The 19265-nt window shown below is 53.3% G+C and overlaps 1 protein-coding gene across 2 annotated transcripts in view; it reads right to left on the bottom strand.

Annotated features, from left to right (window-relative positions):
- Window positions 1-282: 282 nt before the first annotated feature.
- ARHGAP10 (Rho GTPase activating protein 10) overlaps window positions 283-19265 on the bottom strand; it is a 234932-nt gene continuing 215949 nt past the window's right edge. For both annotated transcript variants that reach the window (XM_036031869.1, XM_036031868.1), the window contains 3 exons: window positions 4554-4706; window positions 3327-3418; window positions 283-1055 (listed from right to left, as the gene is read on the bottom strand). In XM_036031869.1, the coding sequence (XP_035887762.1) occupies window positions 967-1055; window positions 3327-3418; window positions 4554-4706 (334 nt within the window). In that variant the 3' untranslated portion in view covers window positions 283-966. The remainder of the gene's footprint in view (window positions 1056-3326; window positions 3419-4553; window positions 4707-19265) is intronic.

Here is a 19265-nt window from a genome sequence, read left to right as displayed (position 1 = left end):
GAGTCCAACAGTCAGGAGGGCTGGCCCCACGGGACCACAGCGCCCAGCCCTGCTGCAGGCCAGGGTCAGCAGGCCCCGGGGGAGGGCCTGTTCAGGAGGCTGCCCCCGCCCAGGAACACGGCTGGCGGCAGGTACGCTCGGCTCCCGGTAAGGAACTCCACCCGTGAGCCTGTGCCCGCGCGAGGGCAGCAGCGGCGGCGGACACACCTCCGTCGTTGGCTGGCAGATCCTAAGCGTTTCAGAGGGAAGCAGTCCCACTGCCCCCACATCAGGACACACAGCACGTAGTAAATTACACTTTATTTCACTTACAGAGACCGTGGGGCAGACAGGCGGTGGCTGGGAAAGGGCGGACAGGCGAGAAACACCGAGGAGAGGCCTGTTATAAATAGGACGGTGTTCCGGGGGAGAGTGCGCAGGGGCCGGCCGAGTGGGCAGGAGCACCTGTGGGCTGAGGCCAATTCGCCCACTGCCCGGATCCCGGCCGAGGCCCCTCCGCAGCTCGTGGCCGGAGCCGAGAGCAAACACCTTGAGTGTACCGTCAGCATCTCAGCAGCAGGCGGACGGGTCTCAGCAGCAGGCGGGCGGGCGGGCGGGCAGACGTCTGGCAGTGTGGCAGCCGCCGGCGGGGAGCAAGCGCAGGCAGAAGGCCGCCCTCCCTCCTGCTCTGGAGCCTGGATACTCAAGAGCCCCACGTCCCGGGGTCGACGAATGCGAAGTCCACTCTGTCAGCCCCGACATTCTTCTCCTGCTCCACAGACCTGCACAGCTCCGGGCGGCATGTGCCCTCCCCACCCACCTCTGGGAGTACGTCCCCCTCCCCACCCCTGGAGTGCCGATCCGTGATCTGTAATTCCCGTGTGTCTGGGCAGCCGTGGGTTCCGCCCAGGAGGAGGAAGTTAGTTCGAGGCCCCCAGGGAGGTCCGTGGGAGCCTGGGTGCGGGTGGGGCCCTCCCAGGCCAGGCGCTAGAGGAGCTTGACGTAATTCTGTGGAATCAGCCCCCTCTTGCCATTCAGAGTCCCTTCTAGCCAGCCGGGTTCCCTCGAGGTTTGTACTGAAAGGGAAGAGAAACCACTGTTTACGGGAATGCCCCCAGCACGTGCTCCCCGAGAACTCACTGTGCTGCCGTGTACCATCAAGGCCCAGCCCCTGGAGACTGGGGCCTCTGTGCACCGGGCGCAGCTCCGAGGGCAGCAGCGTGCTACGTCCACGGCTTGACGCATCCACCTCGTGGACGTCCTTGAGGTGTAGGGTGAAGGAGGGGACGCACAGAGAGCTCGAGGATCTTGTCCAGAGTCACACAGAGAGCGGAAGCCTGGGTCTGATCTCAGACAAAACAACTCCGGGGGTGACAGTCCAGAGCCCCCTGCTCTCAACCTCTCCTCTTCCCACACACACAGAGATGCTGGTATCTGTGTATGCATGTGTGTGTGTGCACAGGTGTATGTAGAGACACACACACTTGTTTTTAGAAGCCCCACCAGTCACTAAGGACCGTGGAGGCGGAGAACTCCAGCCTCCAGTGTCGGACACCGCCGTCCTCTCCCTCGCTGGCAGAGCTGGACTGGACGGGGGGCCTGACTCTCCCCCGCAGGTCTGCAGGCCCAGGGAGGGGTCCCTGTGCCCGGAGTGGCTCTGACTGGCCTAAGACCTTGCGGGGAACAGGTGCAAGGTCAGTTTGTAACCCCATTCTGACCATCAAGACAGGAGAGCAGGTGAACTAGGAAAGAAGTTCTGGAAAACTTTTCTCACTCTCATTTAAAAAAAAAAAAGGAATGCAGGTGGAGGTGTCCCTTCTGCTGGGGTGGAGCGCGGCCCCAAAGCCTGCACAGCCACCTCGACCCCACGGGCAGAGCCGGCTGGTGTGCCGTCCACCTGCAGAGACCGTCTCAGCGGAGGTGGACACACCGCGGTCTGGGAGAAGGTGAACCGGGCGACCCAGAGCTCTCACTGCCAGACGCACCACTGTGGGAGCTGATCCGCCTCCGCGACACAGTCACCCACCGTGTCGGGCTTTGTCCCCGCGGCCAAGTGTGTCCTAACAGACACGCCCTCTCCCAGGGCAAAAATCCCACACACAGCACTGTGGGAGGGATTCCAGGGGCTCCTGGACAAGCCCAGCCCCATGGTGCAAACACTCGCCATCGCGTCTCGGGTGGGTGGGCTCCGGTGCGTGGGCTCCGGTGCTGCCCCCTCCGCGTTCCCTTCCCCGCACCGTGTGCCGACCGGCAACTGGCCTGGGGCGGAGCAGCCGTGTTACCACGCTCTCCTGGCAGAGCCGCGTGGGTGCACGTCACAGCGGCACGGGAATGACCTGGCTTCTATCTACTCCAAGGATAAAATTTCTCCGCAGAGCACAGTTCTGTCACGTGGAGGGTGTGTTGTGGTCACTGTTTGTTTTCTGACACTATCGGGAGTCCCTGGGTCTCCGAAGGACATGTCACACACACAGAGAAATCTCTTCTGAAAGACACAACCTGCTTTCTGGAAAAAACAATCACCGGCAAATGCCGCATTCCTGACAATATACCGCTAGGCATTGTGTTGACATGTTCCGTGTACCCCAGACATTCTGGCTAATCAACCATCCCAGCCCGGGGATCTGAGGTTCTGGTTCCCAGAACTCCTTTGGGCAGCTCCACCCACACACGACATCACTGTTTCCACAGCAACCAATGAATTCCATCATGAGCCAGACTAGAGAGGGAAGAAATCAGGAGAGGGGGGGAAAGACACACACTCAACCAGAGAATCTGTGAGCTATCAGGCCGGGCATAGCCCCTAAATGCTTGTGTACGAACATGAGTCACAAATAGAATCTGCACCCGTGTTTCAGTGTGCCAAGTCGAGGCCCGTGTCTAAACAGTCACGCATCATTCAAATCAGCAAAAGTCGTAGAGCACTGGGCTAGTAAGAGGACCAGAAACCAAATTTTTCTACCATTACACTCTTTCTGTGACTGGGATTCGGCAACCTGAAGCATCTGAGAGGCTTGGCTGGGGGCTCTGGGGGAGGAAATCAGAAACACTCCCCAGCTCCCGTGGCACTAGCGCCCCCACGTCAGGAGAAAGGTGTCCCCACTGAGGACCCACAGGAGCTCTGAGGGCTGGGGAATGACCAAGGTTAAGGCGGAGGTGGCGGGCCGGCCTCCCGGACACAGCCCGCCGGCATCCAGGTCCCGGCAGCCCAGTGGGCCGCCTCTCCCCTGTCCGAAATATCAAGGGACGGACTTGTGCTCCTGACAGCACCCCGACCAGTGACCGCCTGGCCCGGCTGTGCGCCTTCTGGGTTGGAGACAGGGTCCGCCCTACCACAAAGCACTTACCATCCTCAAAAATGGCTCCTATTTCAAAAGACAATTCGGAGCTGTGTTCTGCCTCGCATGGATACACCGCTCGAGCTTTCCGGCTGCTGACGCTGAGAGGGGGGCCGTGAGAGACACAAGTTAACACGTGGAGACACTGGGAGAGAGGAGCCTCACCTTCCTGCCATCCCCCACCCCCCAAGTCTCATGTCTCTGTCACTGGTGGGGCAACCTCCACGAAAGAAACTGGAAGGGAAGTGAGCACGAGGCAAAAGCACAGCACCTGATTTTCAAGGCAAGGATGGGCTTCCAATTCAAATCTTTCCTAGGGAGCCTCTCTGAGCAGCATTCCTGAACCCCTTCACCCAGCTCCACCCAGTTCTCCCCTCCGCCGGGTGGGACGCCCTTTCCTAGTGTTTGGTGCCGTCAGAACCTCGGGGCATGCTCACTTCCTAAGCGCTTTGGTGGGCCTACGAGGAAAAGCACCAGCGTCTCGGACAGACGACCCGGCACTGCAAGAAGGAGGCGCGCACATACTAAGCGTCTGCAGTGATGCTCTGTGCACTCTGACCTGCTGGGACTGACAGTCGGTTTCCGTGCCCTTCTGGAAAGGGGCTTGTTTGTTGCTCCTACTTGGGTCTGTTCTGTTCAGACCCCCTCACGCCTGCCCCCCAAAAGGCACGGCAGGCTCACCACTTCTCTAGATGTCCTACGCGTCCTGGTGGGGCAAGAGCATCCTGGGGAAGCACGGGCCCCCCGCTGCAAGCCACAGGCAGACCGGAGCAGGAGAGCGGCCCCCACCTCGCCGTCGTGGGGAAGCCGCCGAGGGCAGAAGAGCGGCAGCCGGACCCCAGGAGGAGGGGCTTGATCGAAGCCGGCACCACGGGCCCCTGCACAACTGGCCCATGGAATGGTCACTGTTTCCAGTGTCCAGTTAACCCTCCTTTAAAACAAAGCATGAGCTTTCTATTTATGTATAAAAAGTTCCTCCAGAATGAATGAGTAGTTTCAAAAGTGCACCATCAGCACCAGGAACAGTAGGTTCAAGCCGGTGTCAGATACGGTCAACTCTCCTAAGAACGTACTTGAACTCAGGCTGGGCCCAGAGGCAAGGGTGTAAGTCCTGTCCGGGAGGCCGGAAGAGCCTGAGCCCGCCTTTTCCCGCAGAGAACTCGAGAACCTGCTCAGGTGGGTGAGCCCCTTCCGTGGGCTGCCACCGTACTCCACCTCATACCCCAAACCACGTACCTTTCAGGTGGCTTGTCGGCTACGGTGGTGGGAGGAGAGAACAGGCAAGGCGACAACTTGGGTGAAGACGGCGTAAGAGCTGGGCTGCAGCTGGGTGTGGTCGGAGACTGCGGGTTAAGCCACTGGACCATCGACGGTCGGGTCTGGCTTGAGCTAAGGGCGGAAGTTCGAAGAACAGGATTTAATAGTGTAAAGGCCACTGAAACCAAATACGTGGCACCTCCATCCTAAACAGCTGGGATGGTGGCTCCCTTGTCTCTCCCGAAGACCAAAAGGACAGAGTCCTCTCCACAGGCTCTTATAAACCCAAGAGCCACACCCCAAACTTGCAACACATCATGGTACTTCTCCAGGTTAGTGGGGAAGGGCCAGTCTTGGGCAACCTAGCACCCCCAAGTGCACGCATTAGAGCACCGGCATCCAAGGGCACCAAACCGCCGCCCAGACTATTGAGGCGATCGTGTTTTCCTTTCCTAAGGAAGGTCCAATGGCCCTGTTTGTCACCACTGTGACCTACGGCTCCAAAACTTCAGTGTGCGGCCCTTGGATGTGTGAAGCTCTCTTACCCGGTCATGTACATGTAGCCACTCAGGGGCAAAAATGCCACTGGGGATCGAGATTCCTCTAAAGAGGAGCAGAGTAGACTTTAAAGGAGAGAACAACAAATAGCAAAAATCTTTGGCGACTTGAACATTCCCTAATATTCGCAAATTAAAAAAAATAGCGGAAAGGGCAGCGCACAGACTCCTGGAAGGGCCTGTACATGTGAGGGGGAGGGCACCGGGTGCGCACTGGCCTGAATCGCAGGGTTCCTCAGCGACCTCCGACTGAAGGCGTGTGGCCAGGGTGCACGGAGCCCTTCGGCAACCCAGTGCCAAAAGGGGCGCGTTCCCTTCCGTCACACTTGCAGCACAGGGGTGCTCAGTACCTGCTGCACGCAGAGGCTCGTCCCCTCAGACTCATCCTCTTCGGCTAAAGCCAGTTCCCATGGGCAGCTGCCTGGCTGTCCTTCCACACTCCCGAGCCTGACCTTTGACTCCTTCTTCTCTAGCAGAACTAACACCTTGCACTGTCCGTGTTTACTTCAAATGGTTCCCGGGCTGTCTCTGTACCTACCTTCTCCCCATTCTCAAAAGGCCCCTTCCCTTTTCACCACTCCGTGTCTGTCACCGCCGTGGTCTCCTGGCTCACCCCCGCGCGTTCCTCCGACTCTGCTGGCTCAATCAGCCACACTCAGCCCCTAAGCCCCGGTCTACCCCACCTGCCTCCCCCAGAACCAGTGTGCCCCCCACCCGCCCTCCAGGGGCTCCTCTGCCCTAGCAGACCGCCCGTCTGCCTGCAACTGTTTCCCAGGGTTCTGCGCATACTCTGCCTCTGTTTTCCCTCATCTCTCAGCCTCCCCCGCTGCTCTGCCGGCTCAAACTGTCCCTTGCTCAGCTCAGCTCCAGGCCAGCCTGTCCCAATACTTCTCCTTGGCCTCTAAGTCACCCTCCCCGAAGGCCGGCCACACTAGTGAACAGGAGGGCAGGGTGACATGAGTTGTTCTGTGATGGTTTCAGATGGTTCTCCTGCCTCTGGGCCAAGACCCAGGCTTGGGCTCTTCCAGTGGACCTCACAGGGCCAGGGGGGTGCCGGGCACACGGCCTCCTCAACCAGCAACCCAGATACCAGTTCAGGTGTGCTCTCACTGGAGCTGGATTTTATAAATCAGGTGCCGGAGATGTTACGCTATTGACTCGAGAGATATTTAGAACACAGAAGGTTCCCGACCCTTTCATCAGGAAAGGGGGTGGGGGATGCGCTTTTAAAAAACATTAGTCTTTGAACAACTTATTTACAGCCCACCACCCAGCTGTTCATTTGGAAGTCATAAAACGCAGCAAAGAAACCCATAAATCTCAAAGTGATCTGTGTCCCCAGCAGCCGAAACCACTGCAATCTTGATCCGAAAATGAACCTGAAAGGGTGTCTCATCAAAGAAGGGGGAGGAAGGGATGAGGGAAGCTCGGACAGAGAATTTAAGGCCACCGTCAGCCAATCACCGTCTTCTTTCCGGGCAGTTATCTGAGGTGCCCGACAGCAGCGAGGGTGGAAGAGCAGCGGTGTCCCCACACCCCCGGCAGCGCTGGTCACAGAGAGTCAGGCGATTACACGAAGGCCATCCCTCCGCACAGAGGGGAGGACAGTGACAGGATGAAGACGAAGTACCCATGCGGTGTATTTACAAGGCTCTTTAAAAATTTAGATCATGAATTTTACAGCTATTATCTACTTAAACCTCACATCTTTCTTTCTTTCTTTCTTTCTAAGTGCCTTTGTTTTTTTATAACGGGAGAATGCCATTTTGGGAACACGAAAGAGCCGTCGGAATGGCAGCCGCAGAAGGTGAGGGCCTGCGGGGCTTTCTCCGCCGGGTCCCAGAGCAGAACCCTGAGTTGGCAACCCCCTGCCAGGGTCAAGTTCCCGACCTTCACCCTTCTGTTTGTTTTCTGCCATCTTTTCCTTGTCGTTCAACACACCAGTGTGTCACATAACCCGACGCTAACCAACCAGTTCACCAAATACCCCGTCAGGCTTCCCCCTTGGACTTGAACCTCTGCAGGTGAGCACCTGGGTCTTCCCCACAGTATCTCAGAAGCCTCAACTGGTGCTTCTCCAGGTTTCAGGATGCCATGGGGCCACAAACACTGCAGGCTGGAATATTCGTAAGAGGGAGCAAAACATAAGTCTGGAAGTGGCCTCTGGAGATGAGGCATAAGAAGTCACGTGGAGCGTCGGAGTCCTGTGAAAAAGGAGACGCATGGAGCAAAACAAAGTTGGGGAACCAGAACGGGGCAGCTGCTTGGATACAAGAAACCGGCAAAGGCTTTTCCACTGGGGAGGAAAGGGATGAGGCAAAAACTGGTTAACTAATACACTCAAGACCGAAAAAAGAATTCTCACGTTCAGCCAGTAGAGGCTGGATGATGGTACATTCCATAGGTGTCTCCCAAAACCTAACTGTCTGTGCTGTTTGAAGCTAAACAATCATAAACACGAACCTCTTTATATAAACCACCTCCTCTCTTCCAGAATTTGGATAGGCTGTTTGTTTGTTGTGGTTTTTCTTTGTGTGTGTGTGTGTGTGTGTGTGCGCACATGCGGTAATAAGTATCAAAAAATTTTTAACAATTTAATTCTTTAAATTACAATGCTTATATTTTTTCAAAAAGCAACAGGAAAATACTACTTTTACTAGAGCATTCCGATATTATCTTTATTTCTCTTCTTTGATTTAAAGCACTTTAGAGGATTAGCAGGTATTTTGGAAATGGTAGCCCGCAGCAGAGGTCTGAGTTCTCTCAGCCTGGGCCCCAGGAGGGAATTAAGCCCTAAGGCATACTCAGTAGTGAACGAGCTCTCGAATGGCTCTGCCACGGTGTGCTGGGAGGCAGTTCTCCCTGGGTCTCTGTTTCTGCACACATTACAAGCAGAGCCATGGGCTGCCTTTGTTCTAGATGATCTTTTCAAGGATGCTTGTAGAGGAAACAGCCTCTGTCTTCTCCTGGAGCCGAGGGTGGGTTTTACTGCCCATCATAAGAAGCCCTGGGTTTCCTAAGCTCTGGCCTCCTCTCCCATCACACTCCTTAGGGCCTTGCTTAGGAACTGAGACTGGAAAGTGATGCTCCAGCTCCTGCTGGGACCAGCAGGGTCCTCTGGCTCTGACCAGGAGTCCCTGGTCCTCCACCAGCACCTGTGAAACCACCACAGGCCAGTGCAGCAGATACAAACAGAGTAAAACCCCAGACTTCACACTTCTGGACATGAACACCCGTGGGAGGACTGAGGAGGCACTCTGGTCATCTCTGTACTCTGTGGTCAGAGGAGAATCCTGGCTAAGACAGCCTTTGGGCTGAAGATCAGAAATGATGGGGACTGGGCGTGAAGGCTCACTGCCCGCTAGAGCGGGATGGAGCGTGTCCAGCATCTTCACCTACCACTTCCCAATCCTAAACGGATTTTCTAAATCCGCTCACTTCCTTCCTCCTGCTGCCGCTTTAACCAAGGACTTCTGATGAACAAAGCTGGCGGGGTAACAAACCACCCGTTTCATTCAGTGATGGGCTGCTGACCAGTCATGGAAAAGTACCCGAGGGCAGCGAGCTTCCTGAAAGCCAAGCTGTGGTTTACAGAAACGGAGACAGAAGTCAGCTCTTCCTGAAAGGCTCGGAAACAGTATTTCCCAAAACAGAAATTCAAGAGAAACACTAACATCTGCTTACTGGCGCTCCTCCCCACTTCACACACTGAAGGGAAGGGATCGCCTCCTAAAGCAGAACCCCCCCCTTCCACTTCCGCGCGGGGAAGCCAACGTCCCCACCCTCCTTAAGGAGAAACGTCCCCTCCTTGAAGACAGGGATGGCCAGACAAGAGGGTTTCACTGAACACACACACAGAATTCCCACCACCAACTCCAAAGGTAAGCACCCCCACGTTCACTACAGCGTTACTGACAATCGCCAAGATACGGAAGCGGCCCAAGTGCCCATCAGCAGATGAGCAGATAAAGCAACGATGGGACATTTACACAATGGAATGCTACTCGGCCATAAAAAAAGAAGAAAATTTTACCCTTTGTAACAGTACAGATGCACCTGGAGAACATTATGCTAAGTGACATAAGCCAGTCAGAGAAGGACAAATACCATACGATTTCACTCGTATGTGGAATCTAGTGAACTGAACTAACAAGCAAAACAGAGACAGACTCATAGACAGAGAGCTGGAGGGCAGCAAAGGGGCGGGGAAGCAGGTGAAACAATGGAGCAAAGAGGAAAAAGGACTCATAGACATGGACAAGTGTGGAGATTGTGGGTGGGGGGAGTAGGAAGGGACTAAATGGTAATGGAAATAAAAATAGAAATAAAGGAAAAGGGAAAAAAAGAAAATGCTTATACTGAAAGTCTACCTAGCTCTTCCTAAAGTAACAGAGACGGCTCCTGGGGGGAGGCAGGCAGAGGGCTCGGGGGCAGCCAACAGGGATCAGAATATGCATTTCTGACAGGGAGCAAGGAACCCTCTTCTATAAGGGGCATCACCGCTCCTGCTCTGGAAAAACAGGTCGGCATTTCAGGGAAAAGACCCTACGGCTTTTGCGGTGGGGAGGAATACACCCTCAAACCTATGAAGTTCGGACAGTAGCTGTGTGTGTGTGGACACTTCACAGAGTTTATTTTTCTACAATGTAACAAATCAGCAGTAATGCGGCTTCCGATTCAAACTGTGACCCAATCGTCTCCAATATCAGACTCTACGCTCCGTGCATATTAAAAACTTTCTGGCAGCAGAAAAAGCACCAACGTTGCAGGAATGGGGGAGGGAGGCTAGTGTTTTCCCTGTTCAAATCCGACAGCAGCTGCAGGGCCACCAGGCAGCGCCTGCGCGGAGCACACACTTCTCACACTGCACAGGCGGGTCGGGCTCTGGGCAGCGCCGGCGAAACCGGAACCCAGCCCCGGGCTCTTGCGAGCTTCACCTAACATACGGAGAACACAGAACAGGGGGAATGCACGCCAGGAAAAGAAATGGCTGCTTCTCTGAGCAATTCCATTCTCCAAACACCAAGACAGTTGATGGCGGTTATATGGTACCAAGATCAAATCAGAAGTTTGCAAGGAAAGACTTGAAAACCTCATCTGCGAAGGTCTCCGAGCAGAAGCGAGCACGTTAGTGAAATGGTCTTTCATTCCAGCCCGAGAAACGCACAGCGTCAGTCTGGAACAGCTGTCCTGGGCCAAAGGGTCTGAACATGTTAATAAAGACAGAAGGAAATATGGCAGATCTGTATGTTATGGGAAATCTCTGTTCAAATAAACACCACCGTTACTCCTTGAGTGCCAGAGAGGGGGAGAAGGGCACAGGCAGCAGCGCCGGTTCCTGAGGAGCGGACTGAGGAGACAGCGGTGGAGAGCAGCCATCGGCCTGACAAGGGAGGCGCTGTGATCCACCGCGGGGGCCAGCGGGCCTCCAGCGCCCACAGGAGGGGGCCCCACGGCCCTTGTCTGCACTTCACTCATGGTCCGAGAACTCCCCGTCAGGCCCCATGCTAGGCCCTGGGGGGACCCGGGAGACTATGACAACTGCCCTCCATGAGCAAAGTCAAGTGGGAGGAGGAGGACAAACTGCTGATCACCATGCAATGTGACCACTGTCACATACAGCTGCCCAGCCGGCCCTCTGGAGAACACAGGAAGGAGCATCCAGGAGGGCTTTCTGGAGGAGGCCGTGTCCACCCTCAGCTCAGGCTTCCATCTGTCAACATCACCACCACCTCCCTACCCCCACACGCCTGCCCGGCACCCAGCTCGACGCGACCCCCACACATCAGCCCACAGACCCCCAGCTGCACCAGGGCTCCACAGCACACGCAAGAAGACTGAACCTGACACAGGCGAACTCAGCCTCCTCAAGGCTCGATGGGCACAACACCCTGTTCTGATAAGACCGCACACAGGTGTTAGCCTCCAGTCCTTCTGAGACTGGGCCAGAACACGAGGAGGAGAGCGGAGAGTGATGGCAGTCAGAGACACTCGGGGCAGGTCCACGTGCACAAGGCAAGGGTGAGCTACTGAAGAATTTTAATCACGGAAACCGCAAGGACAGGAAATGCCACCCCCTCTACGGAGAGACGAGAGTTCCGGAGCCAGCTCTGGCTGGGCGCCCAGGTCTCAAGCCCCCTAAGCTTGTTCTCCTTCTTGTTTATAAATAAAAAGGAGGAGGCTCCTTATGAGCTAGAAGCTGTGGCCAGGACGAGGGGACTGATTTCAGAGTGCCTCTTGGAGACCAGTGCATAGTCGGCACTCTTGAGCCTTGGCTGAGGGTTCACAACTGAAACTCGGGTGAGTCACAAACATGCTGGGGTCAGCTCCCTTCGCTAAAATGACGGTAGCCATTAACAGGCTGGTCGCTGCGAGGCTGCAAGGGCGTGATGGGTGCAAAGCACCGGCAGGGCCGGGAGCAGGGTCAGCACGTGGTAGGTGAGGCCCTACTGCCAGTATGAGGTATTTCCATGTCAGAGCCTACCTCTCTGGTTTCCAGCACATCATCAATAACAAGTCACTTTCTTGACCAAAACAACAACAAATAATTGACATCAAAGGGGGAAAATACAGGTACTGAATAGATATCACCATGAAAAAAACGAAGCTGCTAAACACAATGGAGTGGCATTCTAGACCGGAACCTGGAACAAAAGGAGGACAGGAGTGAAAAACCAGTGACATCTGAGTACAGCCTGTAAGTTAGCAGTGCTGCACCGAGAGAAACTTCTTGTGTTAAATGACAGTCCCATGGTGCTGTGTCAGATGTCAGCAGTGGGGGAGAAGGGTTTATGGGTGCTCTCATACTACCTTCTTAACTTTGTTTTTTTAAGATTTTATTTATTTTTGGAGAGAGGGGAGGGAGAAAGAGAAACACAGATGTGTGAGATATACATCAATCAGCTGCCTCTCGCACATCCCCCCAACTGGGGACCTGGCCTGCAACCCAGGCATGTGCCCTGACTGGGAATTGAACTGGCGACCCTTTGGTTTGCAGGCTGGCACTCAGTTCACTTGAGCCACACCAGCCAGGGCTACCTTCGTAACTCTTCTGTAAATCTAAAACTATTTCAAAACAAAATTTTTATTTTGAACAATAGGTTGTAAGAAAGAACAACCCCAAATAAACATTTTTAATCATTGAAACACCACAGCTTTTTTTGAAATGACAATCACAAGCATAAGAAAAAAAATTGTGGTTGGTTCAATGACAACAAAATCCCTGAAGGTCACTTCGAAAAACCACCTGCACTGCCCATCTGAGAAATGACAATAAACCACACTTCTTGAACCTGACTTTTAGGAAACACGGGCTCTCCCAACTAGATTAGTTTTGTTCGTAGATTAGATCGAGGTCAGCAAACGTCTCCTACCAAAGGCCAGGCAGGAAACCCTGTAGGGTCTGCAGGCCCCACAGATAATCCTCGGGTCTGCCACCATTGCATCTGAAAAAGCAGCCACAGACGAAACGCAAAGGACAGGATGGCTGTGTTCCAATAATGCATTATTTATGAAAACAGGCAGCAGGGGCCACAGTGGGCTGACCCCTGGATTCCACAGGCCAGACGAGAATGCACTGGTGGTGGCGAGTCGGGGGGATGAGGGTGAGGATGGCGGCAGCCAACACCCCTGGGCTCAGGAAGCCCCGGCTCCTGCACCCCGCTCCATCCTCATGGGATGCCGACGGCCACACGCCCAGGCCCTCCCTGCAACAGCAGGTCTCCTCGCCCCCTGCAGAGGGTCCCTCCCCAGCAGAGGGAGGCAGCCGGTCTCTCAAGCCAGCATGGACCAGCAATAACTGGCCACCCTCAAGAACAAGATGTCTTTTCCAGGAGCGGGGAGGGCAGGGAGAGAAGGGCACCGCAGAAAACCAGTCGACACAGAGAAGACAGAGCCTTTCGAAGGAAGACAGGGCCACACGGAGCACTCGGTCCCCGGCTTGTGGGATGCTCAGGCTCCTGGGCAAGTGCCCTCCCTTCACAGGAAGGAAAGGATGCCACTGTCACCTGAAAAGGGCTGCTCCTTGGGTGATCCCTTTCCTGGGTTTCACTATAAAAGAACTGTCTTAGAATCACCTCTGAACAATCTTTCACAGAGTGCCCCGTGAACTCCATCCATCTTCCTGCCAGACAACCCCTGTAGAATCAAGCAGGAGGGCTGAACCGAGAAGGAACTGTGGCCTCATCTCAGAAAGTGGGGGGGCTTTGGAGGTCTCCACATTGTGGTCCCTCGGGGTAGCCGGCAGGAATGCTTCCACCAGCTCAGCTCTCGCACGGAGGAGGGCCGCCACCCAACATGAGAGGGCTGAACACACCAGACGGGCTGCAGTTTGGGGGGGGAGGACGTGCACCCCCACCCAGCTAAGGGAGATCCTGCAGCTTCTTACCAAACTGTTTCACGGGTTACCCGCTGTGACAGCTGAGCCACCCACAGTGCTCGGAATACACGGAGCTGGCAGGGGCCCCGTGGAAAGCCCCGGCCGTGGTGGATCTGACACAGAGAAGCGAGGAGAGGAACCCCAGGCCGAGTCCTCCTGGAAAACCTACAGTAAGTTCTGGAAACACCACCACTGCGGCCAACACCTACAGCCTCTACAGAACCGGAGAGGAGATCTCCCTGAGCAGTGAGGGAGGAGATGACAGAACGGGTGACCCAGGAAAGTTGGGCTGGGTTAGACTAAGAAGATCAAGGTAGGCTCTGGGAAGGAAGAGGGTTGTAAGCAGGTCCCCACCCAGCCTGGGGAGCAGGGGTTGGTTTTATTGCATGGGGTTCCTTGAAACCTCACAACAGCCCAGAGGGATGGATGTCGTTATTCTCCTTTTACATATAATCTTGCTAAAGCCTTGGTTTGCATAAATAATGGATAGAGGCCCCCAAAGTTTTAAGAAGCAGAATGAGGCTGCAAAGCCCGGCCTGACCCTAAAATCAGTGCTTTCCCACTCTAGACTGTCTTCCCACACACAGAGAGCTCGCCAGGGCCCAGCCTGCATTCCGATATGGAGACAGACACAGCCAATCCTTGCCCAGCAAATGATGAATTACAACAACAAAAACCAATGAAACAAAAAAGAAAAACAAGACCAGTGAGAAAATAAATTTTCTGAGTCATAAGCAGAAGAAAAGCTACTATAAAATTCAGATGTGTCTCTTTATTTTGGAACATTGACTTTTCATTATGGGGCTTTAATGAACATTCTGACTTAAAAATAAAACCTCCCAATTTCAGACCCTGCAGTTACAGCACAGCAAAGAAGATGTGAATGAGGCCGCACATAAGCGCCAAGAGCACAACAAAAATACCAAAAATACCCTAGCAGGACACAAGGGGTGTGCACGGAAAGGTGTGAGCGTGCAAGGCAGTCAGTATGGCACAATCTCTATACAAAGTTGGAGAGAGGATTAAGGAAATACATGGGACAGGCGTCATACTCCAAAGAAATGAATGTGAACAGACATTCGTGGTCCACAGCCAAGTGTGTGGGCCCTGAGATTAGCTCCAAGGGCTAGAGGGAGACCACGGGGTGTCACGTTACTCAGAGAAGATTAGGGTTGCTGCTCTGCGCCAAACATCAAATTTCCAAGTCTCTCGGCTCCATTTTGGGGGAAGACGCCCTCACCCCCAAATCTCCAGCAAAGCTGCTGGATGATGAATGGGCAGCAACCAGATTCAAGTGCTCATTCCCCGGAGGTAAGGGTACACCACAGCCACCTGACTGCACCTGACTGTAGGGTCAGGGCGCCCCCCTCACAACAGGGCGCTGGCCAGCTGACAGCCAGTTAGCTCGCTGGGTCTCCAAACTGGGGGAAGCCTGCCATGCACACAATGTCCCCGTATGCAACCAACTTCAACCCCCACAGGGAAACCAGTTTAAGGGAGCCATGACCCCTGGGACAAAGACATGCAACTCCACCTCTGCCCCTTACCACTCCTGTGGCTTGGGGCAACTTCCCTATGCTCTTTGTGCCTCAGTTTCCCTCTCTTTAAAAGTAAAGATATATCTAACCCACCGGGATGCCGTGAGAATTTAAACATCATTTATAAAGCAGCTAAAACAAAGTCTGGTAGCCACCGATAATGAACGCTCCCATTCAATAAAGAACGAAATGGTCTTTGAGCCTGAGAAATGCCAAGAGGATGGCTGTCGAATCCAGCCTTCTCTGCAGCCTCTAACCAACCAGCCACCGCTGGAGCAACAGCTCTGCCGGCCCCCTAGCAGGAAGTCCCGAAGACAGCTAGCCTCTGAGCAGAATCCCCAAGGCTCCTGTTGGCTCTCACACTTCTCCTACTCACCCGGCCTTCTCACTGGAGCTGTCTCAGACCTCAAACTTTCTGAACCCACAGGAGACTTCTTCGCTGCTCCCTTAGGTGTGGGAGAGCGAACTGACTTCCAAATCCCCCTTCACAGTACCCAGCACCAGACGGTGCGTCCTTCCAAGTGAAGGCACTAGCTCTACTACAGATCTCGGCCAACGAACCCCACCGCATTCCCTAACTGGGGTTATCTGCAACCCTATGAGGACATGATCTCCGTACCGGCCAAGGAAGATCCTGGAGGTGCCCAGGATGGGCAGTTCATTCCTTGGGGGTAAGTATCGCCCTCTCCTGAGCTCTTTTAAAATCTGCACAGCTTTCCTCCCCTTGGTACAAAAGCAACATGTGTTCATTTAGTCAGGGTAGCAATAACGCAGATTTTTTAAAAAATTTAAATTTTTTTAAATATAAGTTCTCTGTTTTCTCTTCAAGCAATAATCATAACTGAAGAGGTAAAACTGGAAGCCACCACCTTATAGGGAGACCTGACTGCTCTGGGCCCCACAAGGGTTGGGAGCCCTCGGGTGGAGGAGGGGCGGGGGTGGGGGTGGGGGAAGGGGCGGGGGCTGACATACACTCCCAGAGTGGGGAGGGGAGGGAACAGGTAAGGCAGAAAGGAGGTGACTACAAGGTATGCCTATTGCTGCTACCTTATCATCTCTAGGTGTGAGCCAAATTTCACAGATGTGTTGAGTATGTGAGATGATTTTTCTGAACTTGAGACAAATCACTCAGGGCATGCCATGGTATACATACTAAGCTACCAATCAGATTTAAAGGGTACTTGCAGAAAAATTCATTGACTCCCTAAAAAGCAATCATGCAAGCAACGGGCAAGTAATTTGAAATGCCACAGTTGTGCATGGGACACTTCTCTTTGTTTGCCCAACTTGGAGGAAGTTCTCTATGTCTGGACAAGAGTAAGTGTGGTCCCAGCAAGAGCACACACAGCCGGAGATGACACGCGCGAGGCAGCCAACGGGAATGGGGGTTTTAGCAGCCGATGCCAACCCGGTGGGCAGGGATCTCTGCCGAAGCAGCGCAGCGGCTCGGGGCGCCGCCTGGAGAGCCGTGTTGGGAATACCGGCATGCTAGGATGAAGCGGGCCAAGGCTCCCCTCCAGCGAGAGAGAGGGATCTGCCGGCCAGAGTACAGAGTAAGCTGCCCCTCGGGGTACCAACGCTCCCCACTACGAAGAGCTGATCTAAGAAGCTCCCCACCTCTCTGTGCCTGCAGAAGAGGAGGCCCTCCTTTTCATTGGCAATCGGTCGAGGACGCCCGTGGCAATGCCTGCTATTTCTTAAAAGAGACTTTCTTTTGTGGCAGGCGACTTAAAAGGATTCCTTGTCGAGGACCTGCTCCTTCACTCACAATGGAAGAAAACCTGTTTAGAGAAAACTACTTTATTGGGGAAAAAAATGACTTTGGAACATTGGAAATACCTTGACCTATGATGTAATGTCCTCCGAGGAGACGGAGCTGGCAATTCTTCACGGGTAATGAAGTCACCTACCGCCTTACTGAGTGTCCAGGTGAGTAATGGCTCCAGCCTGATGGACTGCAATGAATCATCCCCACAGGTCACAAGCACCAGCAGGAACCCCAGACACCCAGTTCTGCCGTATTGTTTTCTACCTGTCAGAGGCGGCAGCTGTGTGTACACGCTGCCTCTAGAGCAGGTCCCTGGCGGCTGCAGGTCTTCCCTGCAAGTCTGCCCTCCAGGGGCTGGGGTCGCGGCATCTGTACGCAGCAGAGCCACCGGGCTCCTAGATGTGGCCGTGTACGTTTGGACTCCCTTCTTCAAGACCTGAGACCAGGCACATAGAAGTCTGGGGACGGGGAGTTGCCGCCTTGGGTTAGAACCAGGCAGCCCAGGCACCGCCTCCCTTCTGAAGCCCCATGCGGGGTTTTCATGGCCCCACAGCAAAGCTGGTTTATTAAAAGGGATCTTAACCAGCATTTCCTCAGATCCAACTAGACTCCGTACTGTACAGCTGGTATGCAGAGATAATGGATTAAAAAAAAAAAAACTACACACTCAATGAAAACTGAATTTATAAAAGCTAAGAAAACAAAGAAAAAATCCTCTAAAGACAAAATGGTGAGATTAATTCTGTGCAACTCCGGAAGGAAGAGTTTTTAATGTTTAGAAAAAAGGAATATGGCTCAGAAACCAAACACAGTTGCCTAAGAGACACTCAGGGATGTACAGAAAGACATGAGATTTCCACAAGGAAACTTTTTAAAATAAACACATAAAAATTAAGATGGAATATAAAATGTTTATTAATAATTATGGCAATATTATGAGAACCAGTTCCTATCAGTAAGAATTTTACAATCTACCCTGGCATGAGGGCGAGAGAGACTAGACAATGTTACACAGCGAATGTGTGCGTCCCCCTGAAATGTGTAGGTTGCAACCCTGCCCCCTACCATGTCATGGTGGGAAGAGGGGGTTACCTTTCAGGGGCGGCTGGGACTCAATGAGGTCATGAGAGTAGAATCCTCACGAAGGGGGATCAGTGTCCTTGTAAGAGTCTCAGAGCCAGCAGCCTGCACCCTGGAAGGGGGATCTCACCAGAACCGGGCAATCCCCCCTCCACAACAGTGGGAAATAAATCTGTGTTCTTTATATGCCACTCAATCAAAGTATTTCTGTTACAGCGGCCCCAACTGATGAAGATAGGCAGGCCAGTGGGCAGAATGAGATTTGATAGAGATATATAAACACACACATACAAATAACTATTCACTAACACTAAAAGGTCAGTATTAACTAGTATGGCAGGCAATAGTTTCCTACTCTCTAGCGTTGGGTACAGACAGAGAAAGGCCGTGTTTAGAATCATCCTGTAGACTAGAGGACTAGAGAAAGCTTCCTGAAAGAGAAATGAAACTTGACCCTGAAGACAGGTCAGATCCATCTTGAGACAAAAAAAAGGAGGGAGACAATTCAGGCAGAGGGAACCCAAGTGTGTGTGAGGCGCACAGGGGCGGCTTGACGAAAACACACCATCCTAGAAGAGGTTAAAGAAAAAAACTAAGATGAGATGTCACTATCCTAGTTACACTCCTCAGAAACGCTGTTTACAGTCAACAAGACACCAAGAACCATGGGGTTGGGGGGGACAGCTGTGAACACCAGGGCTGGCTGAGCACCGCCTGGAATTAGGGTAGAAATGCAGGTTTTCAGGCTCCTGAAACCTAAGCATCACCCCGGGCAGTGTGAGCTGAAGGAGCTCCCCCCCAACCCCGTGTGGTCCTGATTTGTGCACAAGTTCAAGAAGCACTCCTCACTTAACGGCAAATCTGGACTACAATGTGCTTTTCAAGTAAATCCTTTAAGAAATATGCAAACAGACTGACAGTTGCCAGAGGGGAGTGTGGCTGGGGCAGTGGGTGAAAAAGGTGAAGGGATTGAGAGATACAGATTGGCAGTTACAGAACAGTCCTGGGGATGCCAAGTACAGCACAGGGAATAAAGTCAGTAACATTATAATAACTGTATGGGGCCAGGGAGGTACTGGAAACATCGGAAGGAGGGAGGGGAACACTTTCTAAAGTATGTCATTGTCTAACCACTATACTGCATACCTGAAACTGATACAAAACAATACTGCATGTAAATGAATTTAAATAGATAAGATATACAAGACACAGTCTATACACTTAAGAGAAATATGGATCTATTTTATCTAAAGCACAAAAAAAAGTTCAAGTTCTTGATTTCCAACCTTCCTTCACTACGGATCCCCCCCACCCCCTTGGCCTCTCTCTCAGTGTTGGAGTCAGTAGTTCCCATGACACTTTAGCATCTGT

This window comes from Phyllostomus discolor, chromosome 8, assembly GCF_004126475.2.
Source record: "Phyllostomus discolor isolate MPI-MPIP mPhyDis1 chromosome 8, mPhyDis1.pri.v3, whole genome shotgun sequence".
NCBI classification, from domain to species: Eukaryota; Metazoa; Chordata; class Mammalia; order Chiroptera; family Phyllostomidae; genus Phyllostomus; species Phyllostomus discolor.
The sequence above is the reverse complement of the archived record's forward strand: the minus strand, read 5'-3'. Positions and strand labels throughout refer to the sequence as shown.